We start from the raw sequence: 20,380 nt of genomic DNA on the forward strand, positions 1-20,380 counted from the left end.
TCCGTAGTGTAGCCAGTGCCGCAGCCTTGGGAAGAGTCAGGGCGCGCGGGGCCGCTTTTTGGAGTCGGGAATGTGTGATGCGAGAGAATGAGGTTGACTGCGGGTTGGGACAAGCCCTCCATCAACAGTTCAAGTTCAACCAGCATCAGCCAGTCCCGCCCTCGTCCTGTGGGGCCCAGGATGAGATCCACTGCGCTCGGCTCGTAAGTGGTGAGGCCAAGGGCTAGCCCCACATATTTTTTATTGTGCCCTTTCCCTTTCTTGCACATGGCAAACAGACCAGATTGTTTGTCTTGGGTAGCTGTTGAGCGATCGAAGCCGTATATATCTTCAAATACCTTAAGGCTTGAAAACCCGTTCTTCGGTTGTTTTTGTACATTTGTTGAAGACATGGCTGGCTCTGTTGACTTGGCTACTAATCCCTAAACCAAGCACGTTCATCCCCCCGTTTAATGCTCCCACATCGCTGGAGCCCTACAACGTGGCCATCACAACATCAACCTCGTCACCGTCACCGTCAACGAGTTAGCTGAAGATTCCTCAACGGCCAACAAAAGGGCCGAGTTTTGTTATATTGACGGCCGGTGAGCACTCGACCTTATTGCAAAGGTATTCGCACACATATCCTGAATGACGGACAACCGTGCAAATGCATGGGCTGACCTGTCAAGGCTCAAATTGGGTTATGCAGCCGACCTTTGCTTTCAACTCGTGCATCAACTCCGAGTATCAACGTCAAGGGCCACAAACGAACTTGAAGCTATCGCCAACCCCGTCATTATGGCATGATATTGACCGCACGCCTTCACCTTGCTCCCCTACCCCCGGCGACAAAAACGACTCGGACAAACCCATCTAAACGTAGATGTAGCACAGCGGAGTGCCCCCGAGTGTGTTCAAAACATCCTTGATGGGGATTGACGGTCCCAGCTTCCCCATGTCGAGCAGGTCATCGACGGTGCCCACGCGGCTGGGCGGGTTGTTGCGGAAAGTGATGGTGCCGTTGACCTTGTTCGCCTCGGCCGGGTGCAGGACCTGCCAGATCCAGTAAATGCGGTCGATCATGGCGTGGTGTAGGTAAAAGGCCGGGTCGTTGAGTGACGTGAAGACGTCGGAGCCGTCGCCGCCCATGGAGTAGTGGCCGGCGCCGTGCAGGCGGAGCGTTCCGTACGGGCCTTGCAGCTCGTCTTGGAAGTGGCCGACGGTGGCCGATGCGCGGCCGACGGTGACGTTGAGCAGGTTCGAGGCTGTGAAGGTGGACATGGATGCGGCCATGGTGAGGTCACGCCGCTGGCAGCGCGGGTTGAGTTTCTTGACGTCGGTGTAGACGGGGGTGTAACCTTGCATGGCGGGCTGGACCGGGCCGATGTTGATTGTATAGCTGCCGACGAGTAATTGCGTGGTCAGATGTCTTTCGTTTTTGGTCATGGGGGATGCAAGGGACAGTGAGGTAGGTGGTGTTAAGGAGAACGGAGCGTACTTGACAAAAGGACCCGACTTCACGCAGCCGCCGCCCTTTCCTGACGGCAGCCAGATCCGTCCAGCGCCGACGACACTGCCGTTGTGGGCAAAGTACTCGCCATCGCCGCCTAGGCTGGTATCACTGCCGTCGAAGACTGGCGACTTGGACAGGTCGTCCTGGTACTTGAACCAGTTCCAGTACTGCAATGGGGAATTAGCGCTCCTGTGGTTTTGTTGCATATCCAGACAAGCAGCCGAGACAGAACCTACCGGCAAATATCCCTTGTAGCCACACTGGTTGCGCAACTTCTGCTCCCAGAGCCATATGAGGTAGCGGTGCCACGTGAGGAAGTTGGCCGTGCCGTGGATGAAGTTGGTCTGGTTCATGTGCACGGCGACATAGTCGTCAAAGTGGTTCTGGGCGGCCGAAAAATCCGGATCGACGGACGGCAACTTCCATAAGCACTTTACTGCCCTGATGTAGTCCTTTCTTTCGACTTTGGACATGTGCTCCCTAGCCAAGGTAGTAACCGGAGCCAATGTCAGTGTGTTTGGTCAACAACAGCAGCCTGTGAAATATCCGCGTCCGGTCCGTCTGGCCAGCAAACAAGAAGGCCCTTGACAAGACATTTCGTCTGCAGACGGTGGGGGACGTCTGGTGAAAAGGAGAATTGGGCAGATATACCAGTCTTTACGGACGGCAGCGTTTAGGAGCGTGCAATGTCCAGACCCGCGGGCCTGAAGAGTCTCCGAGTCGTGCAGCTTGGTTTCAACCTGCCTCTGAAGATCTTCGAGGATCACCAGGGCATCCTCCGTAGGGGCCGCAGTGGTGACGGTGGCGGCAAGCAGAAGGGCCCCAACGGCGGGCACTAGGGAGAAATGCATGTCGGGCAGATTCAAAGCGGCGTCACGGAATGTCGAACCTGGACCTGCATAAACACGGTTGGATGATCGACTTCGGATCAAGACCACATCAGGGCAATCGGCGGTACGCCCATAACGTTAAGTACCGCGCCGCGTGGTCCACGTGGAGGGTGGGCACAGTTGCCGACTCTGGAACCCGGCCGTGTTGGCTGCTCCGGCTCTATACCGGATCCGGTGCTCCTCATTCTCGCTACCCAGGCGGGTGATACTCAAGGGCGGACGGCCCTGATGGAACGGGGCTGGATACGGTCCAGGCCCAATGGAGGATGAGATGCAGTGCAGGTGTTCGCGAAGGTACCCAATCGCGTCAGGGGCCACAGGCTCGAAAGGATGCAAGGCCATGCTCCTGGGAAGAAACCCTTGTTGATCCACCGACTGATAAAGTCTTGGATCAATTTTCGTGGAAATATGCATTCATCGATGTCCCACCACTATACTCCGTAGTCATCGGAGATCAACAGTGAACACAGGAGCTCGATCTTGACGCACAATTAGGTATGCCTGGCGATCGAGTCACCGAGTGGATGGTTCCCCTCATAAGGTATATTGTCCCCCGTCGGCCAACGAATTCTTCGGTTGTTGGACCCTTGGGTTCTCGGTGCCATGCGCCCACGCTCGGTGAAATGGTTTTCAACGCTCCAGGGGAAGGAGGGGCCAAGTGGGTGGTGGCGCGTTCGGCAGGCACGATCCGGCACCCCCGTCGGGGCGGTCCCTTAGCAGTGTAACGTTCCAGGGTCAGCGGCCGACCCAAGAGGAACTTTTCCCTCATGGGTTCTGTCACCGACTTCGCGGCAGCAACACGAGCCACTACTCAGATTTGGCGCCGGCCCGAGGGTAGATGCAATTTCGAAACGCTCGTAGGTACGGAATACTCCGTATGCAAGACTTGAACGGTGAATGGTTACTGTGCTTTCCTATCTCCAATTCGCGCTACTCCGTACCTGGGGACGGTATAGTACGATTTTTTGGCAGAATAGGCCAAAAGCATTGCATGATGCGATGGAAACTTGGGTAAAGCCAGAAGCATGGCACCCAGGTGCTTCGAGACATGGTCCCCAGAGGCTCTGATTTTTCCGAATGGTTTGTCCCCTGTGCTTAAAGAGGCAGGTTGCTGCATGACAGTGGGCACATGCATAACCTCGTTTTCGCGACTCAGGGGCACTTTCAACAAATCCATGTTCGGTCACCCATGTCAGTTAAGGTACGAGCCATGTGTGCGTGCTGGCGACTGCAACCCGTGGTTGCATGGGGATTGCGATCCCGGCCGAAACACTTGAAGTTTGTTGGACGGCAACCCTCACTCCGAGTATAACACCTTTGGGCACTGGCCGATGCCATGTCTTCTTCACCACCAGCGTTTTCCACCTGCTCATGCTCGACGACGTCGACGCCGTCGCCGCTGGAGAGCCTGCATCATGTCGGCCACGACTAAAGCGCCGCCGTCGGACCCGGCCCTCGCTGGCGAGAGCAACGTTCCTCGCATTCTCGGGCTCGGCATCACTTTCCATGCGCTTGCTCTAATATGCTTCTGCATGCGCATGTATACGCGCATCTTCGTTGTCAAGGCCTTTGGCAAGGACGACGTGATGATGGTCTTGTGCATAGTATGTTGTTCCGACAGCCCAAGAAGCAGAGTCCCCTGGGACCGCTGTCCCCGCCGGAGCAGGGAAGACACTGACAAACAGCCGACTTGGCCTTGCAGATCGGTCTCACAGGAGGAGGGATGATTACAATAGCAGTAGCAACAGCACACGGCCTGGGTCACCATGCATTCACGTTATCAGATGATGACCAAAAAGTCTACGGCATAACCGTCTTCATCCAAGCAATCTTCACCACAGTCACCAGTCTTTGCTTCCTCAAGCTCTCGGTGGCTTTCTCTCTGCTCCGGCTGAGCAACCCAATGAACACGTGGTGGACGAGGGTGATTTGGGGCTTGATTGGTGAGACTTTGACCTTCCCACCCAGGCGTGTCGAAATCGCCAAAGGAAACGCGGCTCCAGAACACAGGCGCTGATATGGGACATTCAGTTTTCATCTGCCTCTACATGGTCGAGAGCTGGATCTCGATTCTGGCCTATTGTGATCCGGTTGCTGCACAGTGGGATAAAGCACTTTTGAAGACGGCGAAGTGCTGGCCGATAGAGATCTTCCGCATCTTCCCCCTTATCAACACAGGTCCGTTCCGAGACATACCAAGCCGGGGTGCAGAGTGGCATCGAGAAAGCTGACTCGAACTAGGCTGCAATATATTCACCGACGTCTGCTTTGCGACTCTTCCCATTCCCATCATATGGCGGCTGCGTATGTCGGTACGGGCGCGGGCCTACTTAATCGGCGTGTTTAGCCTGGGATATATGTGAGTCTGTCGTTGGCTTGGAGGCCGAGCATTCTTGGGGCCTTTGCTTGAACTGACTCCATTGCCTTTTGTCTCTTCTGCCAGCGCGGTCTTCATTGGAGTCGCAAAAGCCGTCTCCCAAGTCAAGTTTCGGGGCGATCCCGACGCAGTGTTGTATGGCCTCTCTCTCTCTCAAATTCCAAGCTCTGACTGAAGTACCTTGTGGCTGACAGCAAGCCTGCCCGACATGACAGCCACAACTGGACTCAGACACTGGGCTTGTACGTTCCCACCCCGGCCTCCAATAAAATCCTTGCATATCCCTTTTTTCGAAGCTGACTCAAATCGACAACCCTCTCAGCCTCCAACAAAACGTTGGTGTCGTTGCAGCTTGCGCGCCAACCCTCAAGCCGCTGGTCGGCCGCTGGCTCAAGCTCAATACCACGACGCAGGACTACAGGTATGCGAGCGGCGGACGCCGAGGACAGCCGAACAACAAGTCCGGACTTGGCCAGAGTTCATCTGCCGAGCAGGGCGGCGGTCTGTACGAGATGGGCCCCACGCTCCGTCACAGCAAGTTTCACCACCATGCGACCGTCCGGGGTGCGGCGCCGAGTCCGACGTCGAGCGAGGAGAGGATTATCGAGTGGGATAAGGATGGCATGAAGAATGGCGAGCTGAAGACAACTGTGACGTGATGGCGTTCTGGCTTGATAGTACGAGCGCCTTACACCCATTTATATTTTTATTTTGTTCAGGTTGGATAGAGCTCAACCATGTTTGAGTTCAATGTGTATCAAGTCCGTCGTTGCCAAGGACATCTTCTCGGGAGCTAAAGGAGGCGGAGTCAACCATTCGGATAGGCCAGACCGGTCGTCTCCGTTATACGCTTCGACGGCGTACTCCCAATCCCAAACGGATGGCTCCATGTTAGGAAGAATGGCCTTCATCGTTTTGCAGCCGGGGATTGTGCCATCAGATACGTGTACCATAGATTCTGGAAGGGGCCACAGCGTGGGAGAGAGCCGTACGCCAAGTCGACCATGGATAGGACCTTCTCGCCGAACCCAAACATCGTATCCTGCGGCATCCAGAACCTCGGGCCAGGCAAGCTCGACAGCCAGAGCGTCAAGGGCCCTGGCGCGCAGAGATGTCGGAACAGCAGGCGATCCCCGGCCTACCAACACAGCGCGAGCAGCGGCTGGAATTCCGCCACCAAACGTAGTCCATGTCTCCATGGAGATGTAATAACGGTGCCCGGGAGTGAGTCCTGTGATCTCTGCCTGGTTACCTCTGACACCTACTTTGCAGAGGAATGCGCCTGGCTGATCGCTGTCGAAGTTGGTGATCCCGTATCGGTCAATATCGCCAGCGTACGGAGGTGGCGGGTTGGTCCAGGAAATGCTGAAGCCAGTGGAAGTGGCGTGAGTGACCATGTTAATAGGGGCTGGCGCAGTCTGGGGATTGGCGACAGCCGAGGCGATGTGGGTCCAAGCAGATTTGAGGGTGTCACCGCCACTGGTGCGGACGCGGCACTCAACAGTCTGGCCCTTATGTAGCCACTGCTGGTCGTATCGGTTGCAGTCTACATGGGTTGATTCCCAGTCGCCCTCCCCGGCAAGGCGGTGCTGAAGGTCATACCCGAAGGCGCCGTAGACGGAATCCCAGGTGATGATGATGCCGCTGGGCGCCGGGGCTGCTCTGAGGTTGGCCGGCGTGGACAGAGGCCGAGGAGGAATCTTGTCTGGAATCACAAGCGCGCTGCGGCCGAAGTTGAAGTCGGAGACTAGCGTCTGTGAGAAGGCTCTGGCGATCTGATACTCGCCGAGGGCATTGGGATGCAGTCCGTCATACGCAGCCTCGGAGTTGGAGCCCCCACCTGCAAGAAGTCAGAGCCAAGAACCACCCAAGAGTTCTGACGACTTACACGAGTAGTTCTTGCAGAACTGGACAAGCGCAATAGGCGACTTTGCAGTGCTCCAGTAAGGGATAGACTGGGCGAGCATGTCGTTGTAGATCTTTGTGCTGACAGGAAGGTCTCCACGGCCCGGCAAGTCCGTCCGGTAAGGTACGTCGGCTATAGCAAACTTCAGATCTGTCTTTGCGGACCTTGCGTGATCGACGAGATGCTTCATGCTCGCCAGCGTCTCGACGGGCCCGCTCACACGCCAGCCCAGATCGTTAAAACCGAGCTGGACGAGACAGAGGTCTGGCTGATGGGCAGCAACCTGCTCAGAAATGATGTCCTTGGCCTGATGAGTCTGGCGTCCCCCGGCGGCAAAGTGGTTAGAGTTGGCCAAGAACCGCCGAGCAACGCCTTCTGCGTAGGCCCCATCGGTCCGGAGCGGTGGTGGTGGCTCGGGAGGCTGGTCGATCAGCCGGGGAGGGCGCGGTGGCTGGGGTTTATTGGGAGGAGATGTGCCAGCGTACGGGCCGACAAAGCGTACCGATATTTCCTGCTGCTCGAACCACTCCCAGATGCGGTATCGCCAGGTCCAGTCTCCCTCGCGCCCGTGCGATATCGAGTCGCCCACAACCATCACCTTGATCACATCTTGCCTGATCGCAAACCGATCCATGACTGCCAGAGTTTTTCAATACGGATATTATCTTCCTCAGATGTCACATCCGTTGGCTGTTGCTTTCGCGCGTCGTGCTTGATCCGGACTTCGCCGGGCTGGAAGAAGGAATTCCCCGCTTGAACGGGTCTCCACACGGAACGGACCTGGTGTGGGTCATTGCCGTCTTGGCAACCGACACTCAGATTCCCATCGAAAAAAAAAAAGGAAAAAAGAGAAAAATGCTAATCAATGGAGTATCAACTGATGAGACCTTCATTACGCGTTGACTGCATCGAGAATTCGAAGGCGCTAACTATCCCGGTTGAGCCGCTTCTTGACTCGGGGTCGTCTGCGATACACTTTCACATGATTCCCGGGCCTTCCAAAAACATCAAATCCACCCCAACAAGGTGGCATTCAGAGGTTCGAGCGCTGCTGTTGGGTGTGCCTTGCAGCCCTTGGCTGTCCCGTTGGAAGCTGAAACTGGCCTCATGTCTTCGACAGAGCCTCGACCCTTGAGAATATTGTCAATCTGTCAGGCCCGCATGCCCGCCCGCACACCTGCATCACAGCGTCGCGTTGCATCAGAATCAGGCACCAGTTTACACTACTGCAGCGAGATGGCCGGTCATTCAAAGCTAACTGGAGGAAAGGCTGTTCCTGTCATGCTCCTTCTCCCTCTTCTCTACTCCTTGGGCACTACCTGCGTTTCCAGAGACAAGTCACTCATTCTTGTCCCGGGACGCCCACGCTCATTCTTATTCTAGTTCATAACCCTTACTCTCACCCGTTCAAGACGCGCAAATTCATATTTTGGGCGTCCTGCCCGCCATTGACCTGGCCCGTCGGATCTCGGGCCCAATGCTCCTCCGCCGCACCGACGATACCTATGACGCTGAGACTTGCGAGGAGTTGGGCTTGCAGCAGTGTGGAACCGGCTGCATTGCGTTGGACTACACCTGCTGTCCTTCCAAAACAGGGGATCGTCCCCGTGATAAGCACTGTGTTGTTGGCGACGACGGCAAGGATGGATGGTGCAAGAATGGTTACGTTGCACCGACAACGGCGGTGTGAGTTACACCACTTTCTCGCTCACCTCGACAACTACCGACAACGGGACCCGAGGTGCTGCAGCCGACTACCACAACAACTTCTGAAATCTTTATCTCGAGCTCCAGCATGACTGTCTCTACCTCCATTACTACTGAAGTCGCCAGTACAACCAGTGCCGAGGAAGCCCAGAGCTCAACTTCCACCGAGGAGTCAAAGAGTTCAACGTCCCCTCAGATATCCAGCCCGTCAACCACCACCACCAGCGCCAGTCCCACAGAAGCCACCTCGGTCTCGACCAGTACCAATGCCTCCACTATCGCAAGCTACTCAGCCTCAACGATCTACATCACCACAACCATAACCATCATTCCCTGCCCCGCCTCCCATTCCTCCAGCTGCTCCCCAGACACCTCCAGCCCTCACATAACCGTGATCACCGAAACGCTCACCATCTCAACAACTCTCTGTCCCATAGTCGAGTTCCCACCCCTGCCGACCCCAACGACAAACCATCCTCTTCCCAGTACCATCACCCTACTCGAACCCGTCGTCACTCCCGACGTAGTCTGCCCCGGCGAAGGCAAAGGGTGGTGCCACCCCGTCACCCACAGCCACAGCCACACGCAGTCGACTGCCGTGACGGCTCTTACCCAAGGCACGGGTTACGGTACGAGTAGCAGTGTGCGCGCCGGGGCGACTTACCCGACGACGACGGCAAGGGGCAATGATACTGTGACAGCCACCGCGACCAAGGGTATTGTGACGAGTGGTGCAGCAAGGATTGACATGGGAGTCAGTACGGGGGCTGCGGTGGCTGTGGCTGTCGGTTGCTAGGGTGTTGAAGTTGGCCAGGGGTTCGTCTACGTTAGCTATTGAGTATTGGCAGGGAAGGTGGGATAACTGCCGTGTCCAAGAAGAAGAGGAGAGGAGTAAGGGGTCCGTTCAAAGTACCGTATGGTGTCTGACACGGGACTAGTCGAGTGAGGTTGTCTGTACGTCAAAGGTAATGCTTCTCTTGATGTAAGGGAATGAAGATGGGTAATGGCAGTCTCTCGGCCATTCGTACTGCTGATAGGTAGTTATAATATGACTCGTAATGTGTGAAAACTCCAGATTTTGATATGCCAACGTGGGCGGTTGTGAAGTCGAAAGACTAAATTGGGTGCCTAGATCAGGTATTGGGGGATAGCATGTTCTAATTTGTCGTGTACGAGATAGAACACTGATCACAGACAGAGTCCCCACGGAGCAGAACTGCGCCGATCAAGATTAGGGACATGCAGTCTCATTGCCCTATAAGGGGTCAGGGCCCTCCACCAAATTTTTCACTGTCAGCATACGCTGTCACACATGATGCATGATGCGCCCCTTGGCCAGGGCTTTGCTAAGACTTGGTATTGGATTCCTATGAAAGCTCCCCTTAATGCCGCCAACTGATATACAGCTTCTGTGACCTGTGTGTCTTCGCTACTATATGCCAGTTCCCGCACCCTGTTGTCCGTCTACCATTCAACGCAACCTGTCGTTGCAATAAACGCTGCCATGACTGAAGGAGTGTTAAGGATGAGAGAGCCGTCTATTCGCATTACATACAAGCACCGCCGTCAATGCCGATAACTTTGCCGTTGATCCACTCGCCGTCCTGGGACGCCAGGAAGCAGACAACACGCGCGATATCGATGGGAAGGCCAACCCGGTGGAGCGGCGACCAACCGGCAGCGTACTGAAAAGAGTCATTATGTGCATGAAACATTAGAGGGTAGAACTGGAACCATACCTCATCGACGCCCTCGTTATCGAGCTTGTCGCCGTTCGGAATATACTCCCTGCAGACAGCGTGGTACATGTCGGTCTTGATGCCGCCGGGAGCGACGGCGTTGACGGTGATCTTCTTGTCACCGAAATCTGGCTGTGTCAGCACATGGGCCCCAACAGGTAGCGCCCGCCCTACATACCGATAGCCATGCACCGCACAAATGTCTCGATGGCACCCTTGCTCGCAGAGTAGACGGCATGCTTGGGGACACCCTTTGCCTGACCCGTGATGGAACCCATGAGGATCAAGCGGCCGCCGACCTCGAGGTGCTTGTACGCCTCGCGGGCAACAAAAAACTGGCCACGGGTGTTGATGTTGAAGACACGATCGAACTCCTCGGGCGTGACATCCTTGACGTGACCGAACGAAACGACGCCGCTATTGGAGCACACAATGTCGAGCTTGCCGAAGGTACTGTGGGCCTCCTCAAACAGGCGGACGATCTCATCCACGTTGGCCACGTTGGCCTTGATGCATGCCGCGTCGGACCCGTTCTTCTTGATCTGGTTGACCACCTCTTGGGCAGCCTCGTCGCTGTTGGCGTAGTTGACGATCACCTTGGCGCCGCGGCGTCCGAGTTCGAGGGCCATCTCCCGACCAATGCCGCGGCCTATGCATGATGTTAACGCCTATGTCCTAATTTTGGATGCCAATAAGAGTACGGAATGTAATGGGATGTTACGGAACCAAATGTGATATGCTGATGCCCGGCTTGGACCGTTGAAACCATGGCAGCGGGCCGGACATTAGTTGGGGTAAGTACCGAGCCGTCCGGCGCACCCAGCCGCACAAACAGAAAGAGAGACTGTCTACGGTGCATTTCGAAACATGAAATAAAGCGGGAAGCTTTGGAATACGTACCGGCGCCGGTCACAAGAGCCACCTTGCCCTCCAGCGAAGCCGAGGCCATTCCCAGGGGACCCGGGATTTGGTCGTACTTGCTGGAGCCTTCAGGAGCAGTAACGCCAGGCATTTTTGCTGAAGCAGTCATGTACGTGACGATGGGTGAGGGTTTTGGAAGCGTTGTGTCTGAAGAAGATGGCAATGGAGGAGATGATTGTTTGGTCTCGTTGGTCTGGGGCGCGGAGCGGATTGGTATGAAGCGAGACACGAGACGGCGAAAGATGTCAGTGAGTTTCATTCGGAGAGCAGCGCTGGGACAGGGAGAGAAAGCTTATACCCAAAAATCTCGTCCCAAGATTTTCAGTGAGGGAAGGCGACCAAGAGTCGGTGGCACATGCTCCGCCTTTATATGTAGAGATGGAAGCCGCAAGACTCGCTGGCCTTATTGGCGCCTTCCTTACGCGCAGTCTTGGCCGCCGGACGACGTTGGAGGAAGGCCGGCTTGGGCATTCGGACATGGCGCAGGCCCCGGCCGGGCGTCGGAGGTGCTGGCGAAACACAAGAACGTGTCAACGTTGATGCAAAGACTCGACTCGGATCCATTTCAGGTTCCGGGCAACGATTATTGTCTGAAAATAGTTCCATGTTCCACCTGTCAGTGACGATTCTTGTAGAAGGTGCTTAGGCACCTCCAGTTCGCCTTCCCTCGAGGCTTCAGCGGCTTTCCAGCTCACAGCTGCGTTTCGATTTCCAGGTCCGGCCTACCGTTCTGCAACTTCCCGCCAGCTGAGATATGCGGGTTGAGCCTGAAGCAGCTACCGCCTTGAACCTACGATGCAACCTGGGAGAAAATGTTCCTTCCAAGCAAGCTGCACAACGTCTCGGGCGACACCAGCCCGGACTCGACTCCTTCAATGGTTGCCCTGAAGTCCGGCGCCTTTGCTACTGGTATTTTTAACCCTGGCACGGCGCCTACCACCCGAGTCCGTAAGGTATTCAGACATTAAGCAGAAGAGGATTCCCGACTCTCATAGTTTTTCTGTTTGATGCCTCCCAAGCTCTTGAACCCAAGCCAACCGCTGTAGTTGAAGTAACTATGATGCTTCCCACGTCTTTGAGAGTTGGAAGTTCGAGGCGCACTAATTAATAGGTAACGGCGCCTCAGCTGTTGATTGCTGCGCACACCGTAGCATGAAGGCTTGTGAGCTAGACATCGCACCGCAGCTTTGCCTCTGGAGACTCGATACTACGGCAGTGTTGTCGGAGACCTCAGGGGGCAATGATTCTAATTATCGTCGATTGTTCGGAGACGATGGGACTTGACTGATTAAGCCGCATCTGGAGCTGTCCGAATGGACTTTTGCTTCGAACCGGCTTCTTCGGACTAAATTATCAGCGAATACGCATAGGTTGCAGACAAATCAAATATGCATAACGTTAACGTTACTAACTACCTAGGTACGGATATCTTGGTAACATCCTAGGCGAGCAGCAACAGGGCTCATCACATTGGCCCTTCCGAACGGCCGAGTCCGTGATTTTAAACCTTAAATGTTGAACACGACTCATTATGCCAGAACGAGTGGGCTGCCTACGTACCGTCCATGTACGGTACCCTGAGCTAGTGCCCATCTGTTGGAACCAGCAGGGCGATGACCGCTGAGATATGCGCTGGAAGAAGCTGTTCCGAGTCAAAGCAGTGGATTGAATTGAAAGGTGGTAAAGTGCTTGATTGACCATGCTGTTGATGGGCATGGGAGAGGACTAAGTACTGTAGGTAAGGAAGAGGGGTTGCAGTGCTGGCACCAATCAACCACCGAGGTCCGTTGAATGCAGCCATTAAGGCGGCTTCGTTCCGACACCATCCTGTTTCCGAGCAGGTTTCAATGCATTGCATGTACTTTATTGAATTGGCTTAAGTTTTGGCTACCTCATGTGGCCTTCGAGTGCCCTGGATCCTGTCAACTGACTCGGGCTCCATGTCCACGGTATCAGTCCATCAAAAACATGACAAAATCGCCAACCTTGGAAATGCCCTCGTTCATCGCTTAGTTGGTTGCATTATCATGAGCAGTGGCCTGAGTAAGCGCGTCGCTTCGTCATTGGAGCTCAGTAATAAGCGTCCTTGACTTCCTGCTTTGAAACCAGATGTTACTTGAAAGCGGACCGGTATTTGTTTAATTACACGAGACGTTGTGGTGTGTAAAGCGAACACGCCCTCACTGTCGTCCTATTTAACCCCTCTTGAGCCTCCTCCATTGAATCTACTGTCTGGGCCCCTTGACGAATGTCGGACGCCCCGCGATCCATTAGTTTCTTGAGTCAACAAACGACTATACGATTCACGATGAGCGCTGACTTAGCCCACAAAAGCAAAATGAATGAACCGGTGAGTAGTCACAATGCCGTGGTCGGAATAACGCCTCAGCAGGCTTGACTTCGCCTGCTGACCTTGGGTTTCACAAGAAACCGGATGAATGAGTGCTCGAGCAAGGCCTGGAGCCAGGCAAGCTCGCCCTTCGCAACCAGAGCGATATCACAATCAGCTTCGACTCTTCTCAGACGGCCGACCCCAACGTATCGTAACTGTAACTCCGCGACAACGCCGAGCCCGATGACCCTGCCTTTGTGGTCGAGGAAGAGCGGCCAAGTTGGCACGGTTATGTCGAGTAGGAGGATAACCCCGAGAAGAAAGCAAGGGCTCATAAGCGGTTTATACGCTACAAGTTCCCGCCACCGCCCGAGTTGCAGCTTGGCCCTCTCCCGCCGACGAACCCAGTGCTTGAGGGCGTGAGATGAAAGTTGTGGCACAAGGCCATCGGCGGAGCTCTGGAGAATGTGCCAGAGGAGAGCTGGGAGATCGTGCAAAAGGTATGACACCTGACGGGAAAATGCGGCACATTCTCAGCTTAAATTAGTAAGAAGTCGCTAAACTGCAATCAGGAGAAACATCCAGGCATGCTTCATTTGCTCCAGTTTCCTACAACGGCGAGGCACCCAAGCATCTTCTCAATAAGGACTCTGTCACGCCTAACGAGCTCCACTTCGTCCGCAATTACGGCGGCATCCCGACCCTCGGCCCCGGGGCATTCGATCTCTGCCTCGACGAACTCGTGAATTACCCGCAGAAACTCACCTTGGCCGACCTGCAGGACGAGTCGAAGTTTCCGCGTGTTTCCAGATCGTCACGATCCAGTGCAGCGGCACCAGACGCCTCGAGCAGATCAAGGTTTGCCGGCGGAGACGACGAGATGATCAAGGCTCCCTGGCCGAGGGGCCAATCAGCACCGCGCTGTGGAGCGGAATCAGCTTGAAAAAGGTGATCAAGTACTGCGAAGGCCTCAAAGACGGCGGCAAGCATATTGAGCTGTACGGCGCCGATAGCTACCTCAACGGCGGTGAGCTGATGAACTACATCGTCTCTGTCCCTGGCTCAAGGTGAAGGCGACGAGGTGCTCCTCGCGTGGGAGATGAACGGGAAGCCGTTGCTTGGATCCATGGAGCCCCGCTGAGGGCGGTTGTTAATTATGGCCTAACTGGCGCGAGGAATGTCAAGTGGTTGTACCGCATCAAAGCCATCGAGAAGCCGAGCCGCGCGCCTGTGCAGTCCAGGGAGTATCTCTACTTCCAGCAGCAGTACGGCAAGCATAACCAGCTCCCTCACTGTAAGCAGATGAGTCCTGGACACGTATAATCCCGAGTCGTTTGTGATGTCAAAGCTAATCGCACGCAGTGGGCATCCAAGTCCAGGAGATGCCGGTGACCAGTGCCATCATGATGCCTTGGCACAAGGAGGTTGTAGTACACAAACTCCATATAGAAGTGGCAGGTAAGGAACAGAGAAATCTTAACTCTCCACAGATCCGGTTGATCGTTGACACCCAACAAGGTTGGGCTTATTCCGGTGGCGGTCGCTGGCCGGAGCGAGTCAAGGTCTCCTCAGACGGTGGCTGGGCTTGGTATCAGGTGCCTCCCGAGAACTTGTCGGCCAAACACAAATGGACCTGGAGGACGTGGTCAATTTCAGTTCCTTGCGACCAGGAGGGCTGGACAGAACTTGTTGTCCGCTGTTGGGATAACAGTCTAAACATTCAACAGATGGAAGTCCGCCACAGCTGGAACTGGGGCCTCCATGTGACGAGCAGCTGCCACCGAATCAGGTCTACAGTGCCAATGTTAGCCGCGAGGCAACGAGAAAGAGGTTGGCCGAGTTTGAAGAGCACAAGGAGAGCTTCGTGCCCATCACCAGGCCGACCGAGTTCAAGACGATGAGTCTGGAAGAGTACAACAAGGTTTGGGCCAATTTGAAGCCTAGGGATGTGGATGATTGAAGGGGACTTGAAGATTCACGACACGAGTAGAGGATGGGTGTGGGGCTTCTTGCCAGAGGTGCGAAACGCGTCTCTCGCATCTACGGATCGCTTTCTCCAACTTCTCGACCTCAACCATCTCAATGACGCCCATACAACGACTCACCTCTCGTCAATCACCAAAGATCCCTTCGTTACCCGGACACCAGTCATCGATGCGCACGAGATGGTTGAGGCGTTTTACTCGAGCTATGGCCTGCGAGCTTTGAGCCTTTTTACAAACAACTCAACTCCTTCGTCTCGTGTGTCTCGACAAAACGTTCAATCTTTGCATCTTTTTGACAGAAGGGGCTCTCGGTGCGGTGTTTCTCTTTGCCCTGCTGCCGGGACCCTTTGTTTTTCTAACGCCGTTGAGGCTGTGGGGATGGCGGCGCAAGCTGCCCAAAGAGTCAACGGGATCTGAATTGGGATGCCTGGCCTGCACCATCCCAAAAACTGACAGTACGATCCAGGATGGAAGTGACTTTTGTATGGGAAACTCGGAAGGTACCATGTACGACGGTTTTCTCCGCATGATCAGCACTCGCGACAAGTTGAGACGCAGTGCAGATTGAATCGGCAAGGTACCGTACGTAACCTGGTTGCTCGGCGCGACTCAGAATCCGGTGACAACAATGAAGAAAACCCAATCAACTTGATCATCATGAATAAGGAAGAAGTCTCAATCGAGGATCGGATGCTACCGAGTCACTGACCAGCCACTTGTGGAGTTTTGCGCAACTCGGTCTTCGGTATCTTGGGAAGGCGCGGTGGGAAAGGCGGAAAAGAACGGAAGGGGCCGAGCCAGTCGGAAACAGGTGCGATCCCTACTGTAAAACGGAAGTCTATTTACTTGGTTCGCGGTGCGGGGGGTTCCGAAGCTGGGCGGCGGGCTCAAACCGGGCAACGCAACGCCCAAAAACAGAAAAGGAAAAAAAAAAAAAAAACGCCCAGAACGCTTAGCGTTAAGCCTTGAGCAAACATTCGCCCAAGAACCGATGATTCTTGCAATATCTTGAGCGATTCTTCCGCCGCAACTTCACTCATCCAAATTTTCCTACAACATTCAATCCATGGAAAGCTGGAGCAATGGCCGCCAACAGGAACGCTCGCAGCCGATAATGTCAACGCCTCATGCGTCTGCAACGTATGCAGAGTGGGTTGCGTTGCAAGATCGGCTCGACGTGTTACTGAATGGCCGCGAGTTGACCCTCGCTGATGTCGTCGCTGTCTCATTGTGAGCCGAGCACTATTTCTCTCTGAGGAGATCTTGGGGTCATTTATAGTTGCTGACGTTAGTACCACAGATACCAAATCCGGGCACGACTCACACAAGACCCTGAAGATCTTAGACTGGTCAGCGACAGTGTTGCATTTCTCGAGAGCGAAATCCAGGCTGGCCGCATCATCTATGGCGTCAACACAGGCTTCGGTGGCAGCGCCGATACGCGGACAAAGGATTTCGAGCGCCTCCAGAGCGGCCTCGTCCAGCATTTGAATGTCGGCATACTGCTGCAGGCCGACAAGTCGGGTCCAGGTTTGGCCCAGGCCCCCGGGAACGGACTGCTGCGAAGCCATGCGCTTCCGGCCCCGATTGTCAAGGCGGCCATGCTGATCCGATGCAACTCGCTGATGCGGGGCCACTCTGGTGTGCGCATTGGCGTCATAGAGTCCATCATGAGGCTGCTGTCCCTCGACATGACCCCAGTCACGCCGCTGCGAGGAAGCGTCTCGGCGTCGGGGGATTTATCAACTCTATCTTACATCGCCGGGGCTATCGAAGGAAACCCTGACGTGTTCATCAGGGTCGCCGGAAAAGATGGCAACACCAAGGTCCTTCCCGCAAACGAAGCCCTCAAAACCGCTGGTCTGGAGCCAATCCGTCTCCAAGCAAAGGAAGGTCTCGGCATCACCAACGGCACCTCCCCCAGCTGTGCAGCAGCCTGCCTAGCTATCCACCAAGCAAACCAGCTAGCCCTGCTCACTCAAGTCCTTACGGCAATGTGCACCGAAGCCCTCAGCGGCACCGCCAACAACTACCACCCCTTCATCTCCGCCGTCCGCCCGCACGAGGGCCAAGCCGAAGTCGCAACCAACATCTTGCACTTTCTCTCGGGCTCCAAGCTCTGCCCCCCGTCCAGCGAGCCGACCAATCTGAAGAACAAGGGTCTCGCCCAAGACCGCTACGCCCTGCGCACCTCCCCCCAATGGCTCGGCCCGCAGCTCGAGGACCTGGTACTCGCCACGCGCCAAGTCACCATCGAACTCAACTCGACAACCGACAACCCTCTTCTCGACCTGTCCCCCCGAGGCCCCAACCGTATCCACCACGGCGGCAACTTCCAAGCCCACGCGCTCACCTCGGCGATGGAGAAAACTCTCTTGGCGCTGCAAAACCTGGGCCGTCTGCTCTTCGCCCAGTCTTCAGAGCTCATCAACCACACCATGAACAAGGGTCTGCCTCCCAACCTGTCGTTTGACGACCCCTCGCAGAGCTTCACGTGCAAAGGCTTCGATGTCAACATGGCCGCGTACGCCGCGGAGCTGGGATACCTGGCTAAGCCGGTCAGCGCACACGTACAGATTGCCGAGATGGCCAACCAAAGCGTAAACAGCATGGCACTGGTCGCGGCGCGGTATGCCCTGGAGGCGGTCGAGGTTGTCGGGCTCATGGCGGCGACGCATCTGTATGTGCTGTGCCAGGCGTTGGATTTGCGGTGTCTGCGAGTCGAGTTTGGGAACAGAATTGGGGATGTGGTGAAGGGTGTTCTGGAGGAGTGTTTCCAAGCTGCGGTGAAGGATCAACAGGATGGGCTTGTGGAGGGGGTGAAGGACGCGGTTATGGAACGCTGGGATCAGCTGTCGAATTTGGATCTGGCGGACCGGTGCAAGACGGCTGTGAACCAGTCGCTCGGAACGGTGGTCGAGTGTCTGGGGGAGAGCGGCGCTTCGCTGAAGGGGGTGAGGGAGTACCAGACTCGAATGGCTGCCGCGATGGAGAAGTGCTACGCTGATGTTCGCACCGAGTTCCTCCGTCACCAGACGACAACCGACCACATAAGCCCGGCGTCGAGGGTTGTGTACGATTTTGTGCGGAAGGAGTTGAATATCCCTTTGAATCGGGGCGTCGAAGACCATCCTACTCTGCTGCTCCAGGAGCTCAAGGGCCCCAAAGATAATGGCACGGCGGGTAGGGGGCGCAAGGGGCGAGGTACTGACACCGGTGGAGAACACGGCAGTCGTGCCGAGATGGACCAGGAGCTTGCGGGGCGAAGCAGGATTCTGGGGACCATGGCCGGGGAGATCTATGAGGCGCTGCGTCGGGGTGAGCTGCACGACCGCCTCATGAGGTTTGGAGGAGAGAAGGGACTTTGGAGATAAAGCAACATGGAATTGGGAGTCAAGCTTGGACATTGCTTAGCGGTTTGGGCCAGGGCATGGCCGGCCTGTAACATTCTCCATTGGCTTTCATAGAGTAGACACTTCAAAGCATAGATTAGCGCTAGCGGCTGGTTAGGGACGGGACTTTACGAGACTCACCTCTTGCCCAAATGCAGTGGGGCAAGCCGGTTGTGTACCTTACTTCAGGTGATCCATTTAGGACGATGGTGGCATGTGTCAACATCAGGGAAAAGAATGTGTTATATCGTGATGGACGCCCTCGTTGTAGTTAATCAGTGTCTGGATCCCGATCGCAAATTGTTCCATCTTGCCAGGCGGTCTCTATGAAGACCACAAAGATTCAGTCCAAGGACGGGTTTGTCGCCTGAATTGGGAACCTGCGTGAGGGCTTGGTGCTGGATGAACGGGATACCGAATCGCACTGCAGTGTGGTCTGATAATTCAGCTGCTTCATGAGATCCCTCGATTAATTACTCGGGCTTAATGCAACGTTACGTAATGCAGTGGTTGATACGGCTACTCCTCCATATTTTGTATCCTACAAGTACCTGTACCTTAGCTGTTCAGCTCAAACCGAGGCGCCCGAGATGAAAGATCACTCCTAGTCATAGTCAATACGCGAGATGGTCAACCACTCATCGTCATGGTGAACATAATCCCGGCCAACATTCTCGACATCTGGACGTCCTTGGTCTCAACATCCTCAGTCTTCGTTCTCAGTCTCAACATCCTCAATCTCGATATCCTTAGTCTCGACGTCCTTGGCCTCGGTGTCCACGGTGCTGCTCTCATTACTGGACTGACAGGCTCTAACCCAGCTTCCCGGCACTAATTATACGCGGACGGAACTGCCCATCAAAAGAGCTTCTCGCAAACGTCAAGACGCTGGTAGTAGAGACGCTCCTGGCTGTTCCTCGCCTGCTTCATGCTGTCCAGCATCCATCTCCCAAGACTACATTGTGAATAGCCATACAGGTATATAGCGTATCAGATATAACGACATCCACCCCCTTGATGGACAAAAAGGGTAACTTCAAGAACTTAGGCCTAGCGACAACAAAAACAAGCAACGGTTGCAGTAAAGAGGAGCCTGTGTAGGTGTCCTACCGGCCGAGCTAGGTAGGAGCAGGAGCTGAAGGACGATTGAATTGGGGCGGAATAAACATCGCACGGAAAAGATCCATGTTGAGAATGGGCAACCCGTTAAAAGGCTCACTGGACTGTAAATGTCCTACTATCAGTTGTATATATTATTATTCCTACACCGCTGTGCGCTTGGGCTTGCCGGACCTTCAACAACTTACTATACAGGAAAACCGCGCCCTCGTGGGCCGGGTGAAAAACCCAATATCGACAATCAAGAAAACGATCAGTGTGCGATCCTGCAAATACAAAGTGGGAAGGCCTCTTGGCCTTCGAAGGAAAGGGTATAAGACTGCGAGCTCCAGCTCCAGCCTCCTGGCCAGACCGTACATCGGCAGTTTCCCCGAGTCCATCAGCCAGTCCAGGATCCTCCCCGTTAGCCGTGCAGCTTTGGGACTGATTCCCTGTAGGACAGAATAAAAGTCCCTTCGCATTCTGATCTCGGCTCTCTCCCATCTTCGAGTCAACGGTGGGGATCAGTTGTATATAG

The 20,380-nt window shown here is 55.1% G+C and overlaps 7 protein-coding genes across 7 annotated transcripts; 4 read left to right on the forward strand and 3 right to left on the reverse strand.

Moving 5' to 3' along the window:
• Positions 1-855: 855 nt before the first annotated feature.
• N657DRAFT_683470 (Di-copper centre-containing protein) lies at positions 856-2,346 on the reverse strand (the record flags this gene model as incomplete). Its single annotated transcript, XM_062796573.1, has 3 exons — positions 856-1,662; positions 1,732-1,975; positions 2,147-2,346. 3 exons carry the CDS (start codon positions 2,344-2,346, stop codon positions 856-858), a joined length of 1,251 nt encoding a protein of 416 aa, XP_062644424.1.
• Positions 2,347-3,800: 1,454 nt separating this feature from the next.
• N657DRAFT_553581 (uncharacterized protein) lies at positions 3,801-5,166 on the forward strand (the record flags this gene model as incomplete). The annotated part of the gene is made up of 6 exons (XM_062787919.1): positions 3,801-3,989; positions 4,088-4,328; positions 4,417-4,563; positions 4,627-4,744; positions 4,829-4,892; positions 5,059-5,166. Coding segments are annotated over 6 exons (867 nt in total), but the record flags the coding sequence as incomplete, so codon positions are not given.
• N657DRAFT_648838 (carbohydrate esterase family 3 protein) lies at positions 5,086-7,560 on the reverse strand. The gene is made up of 2 exons (XM_062793593.1): positions 6,651-7,560; positions 5,086-6,602 (listed from the first exon to the last, which is right to left on the reverse strand). Exons 1-2 carry the CDS (start codon positions 7,300-7,302, stop codon positions 5,494-5,496), a joined length of 1,761 nt encoding a protein of 586 aa, XP_062644426.1. The 5' UTR covers positions 7,303-7,560; the 3' UTR covers positions 5,086-5,493.
• Positions 7,561-7,809: 249 nt separating this feature from the next.
• On the forward strand, positions 7,810-9,494 carry N657DRAFT_674076 (uncharacterized protein; the record flags this gene model as incomplete). Its single annotated transcript, XM_062795723.1, has 4 exons — positions 7,810-8,354; positions 8,502-9,129; positions 9,224-9,266; positions 9,451-9,494. The coding sequence occupies exons 1-4, from the start codon at positions 8,146-8,148 to the stop codon at positions 9,492-9,494; spliced, it is 924 nt and encodes a 307-aa protein (XP_062644427.1). The 5' UTR covers positions 7,810-8,145.
• Positions 9,495-9,922: 428 nt separating this feature from the next.
• On the reverse strand, positions 9,923-11,126 carry N657DRAFT_579407 (tetrahydroxynaphthalene reductase; the record flags this gene model as incomplete). Its single annotated transcript, XM_062789385.1, has 4 exons — positions 9,923-10,060; positions 10,115-10,242; positions 10,293-10,763; positions 11,015-11,126. The coding sequence occupies 4 exons, from the start codon at positions 11,124-11,126 to the stop codon at positions 9,923-9,925; spliced, it is 849 nt and encodes a 282-aa protein (XP_062644428.1).
• A 2,247-nt stretch (positions 11,127-13,373) lies between these two features.
• Positions 13,374-15,327, forward strand: N657DRAFT_658319 (molybdopterin binding oxidoreductase; the record flags this gene model as incomplete). Its single annotated transcript, XM_062794885.1, has 10 exons — positions 13,374-13,385; positions 13,487-13,573; positions 13,607-13,665; positions 13,696-13,786; positions 13,832-13,867; positions 13,990-14,167; positions 14,257-14,394; positions 14,449-14,661; positions 14,730-15,156; positions 15,192-15,327. 10 exons carry the CDS (start codon positions 13,374-13,376, stop codon positions 15,325-15,327), a joined length of 1,377 nt encoding a protein of 458 aa, XP_062644429.1.
• A 1,139-nt stretch (positions 15,328-16,466) lies between these two features.
• On the forward strand, positions 16,467-18,726 carry N657DRAFT_658320 (phenylalanine ammonia-lyase; the record flags this gene model as incomplete). The annotated part of the gene is made up of 2 exons (XM_062794886.1): positions 16,467-16,582; positions 16,653-18,726. The coding sequence occupies 2 exons, from the start codon at positions 16,467-16,469 to the stop codon at positions 18,724-18,726; spliced, it is 2,190 nt and encodes a 729-aa protein (XP_062644430.1).
• Positions 18,727-20,380: the final 1,654 nt, after the last annotated feature.

This window comes from Parathielavia appendiculata (assembly GCF_033297405.1).
Source record: "Parathielavia appendiculata strain CBS 731.68 unplaced genomic scaffold N657scaffold_15, whole genome shotgun sequence".
NCBI lineage: Eukaryota > Fungi > Ascomycota > Sordariomycetes > Sordariales > Chaetomiaceae > Parathielavia > Parathielavia appendiculata.

Excerpts from the sequence above, each read along its gene's own strand:
- N657DRAFT_648838 (XM_062793593.1), bottom strand. The coding sequence starts at position 7,302 with ATGGATCGGTTTGCGATCAGGCAAGATGTGATCAAGGTGATGGTTGTG. Across the intron at positions 6,603-6,650 it reads GTTCTGCAAGAACTACTCGT|GTGGGGGCTCCAACTCCGAG; the intron begins GTAAGTCGTCAG and ends GACTTCTTGCAG.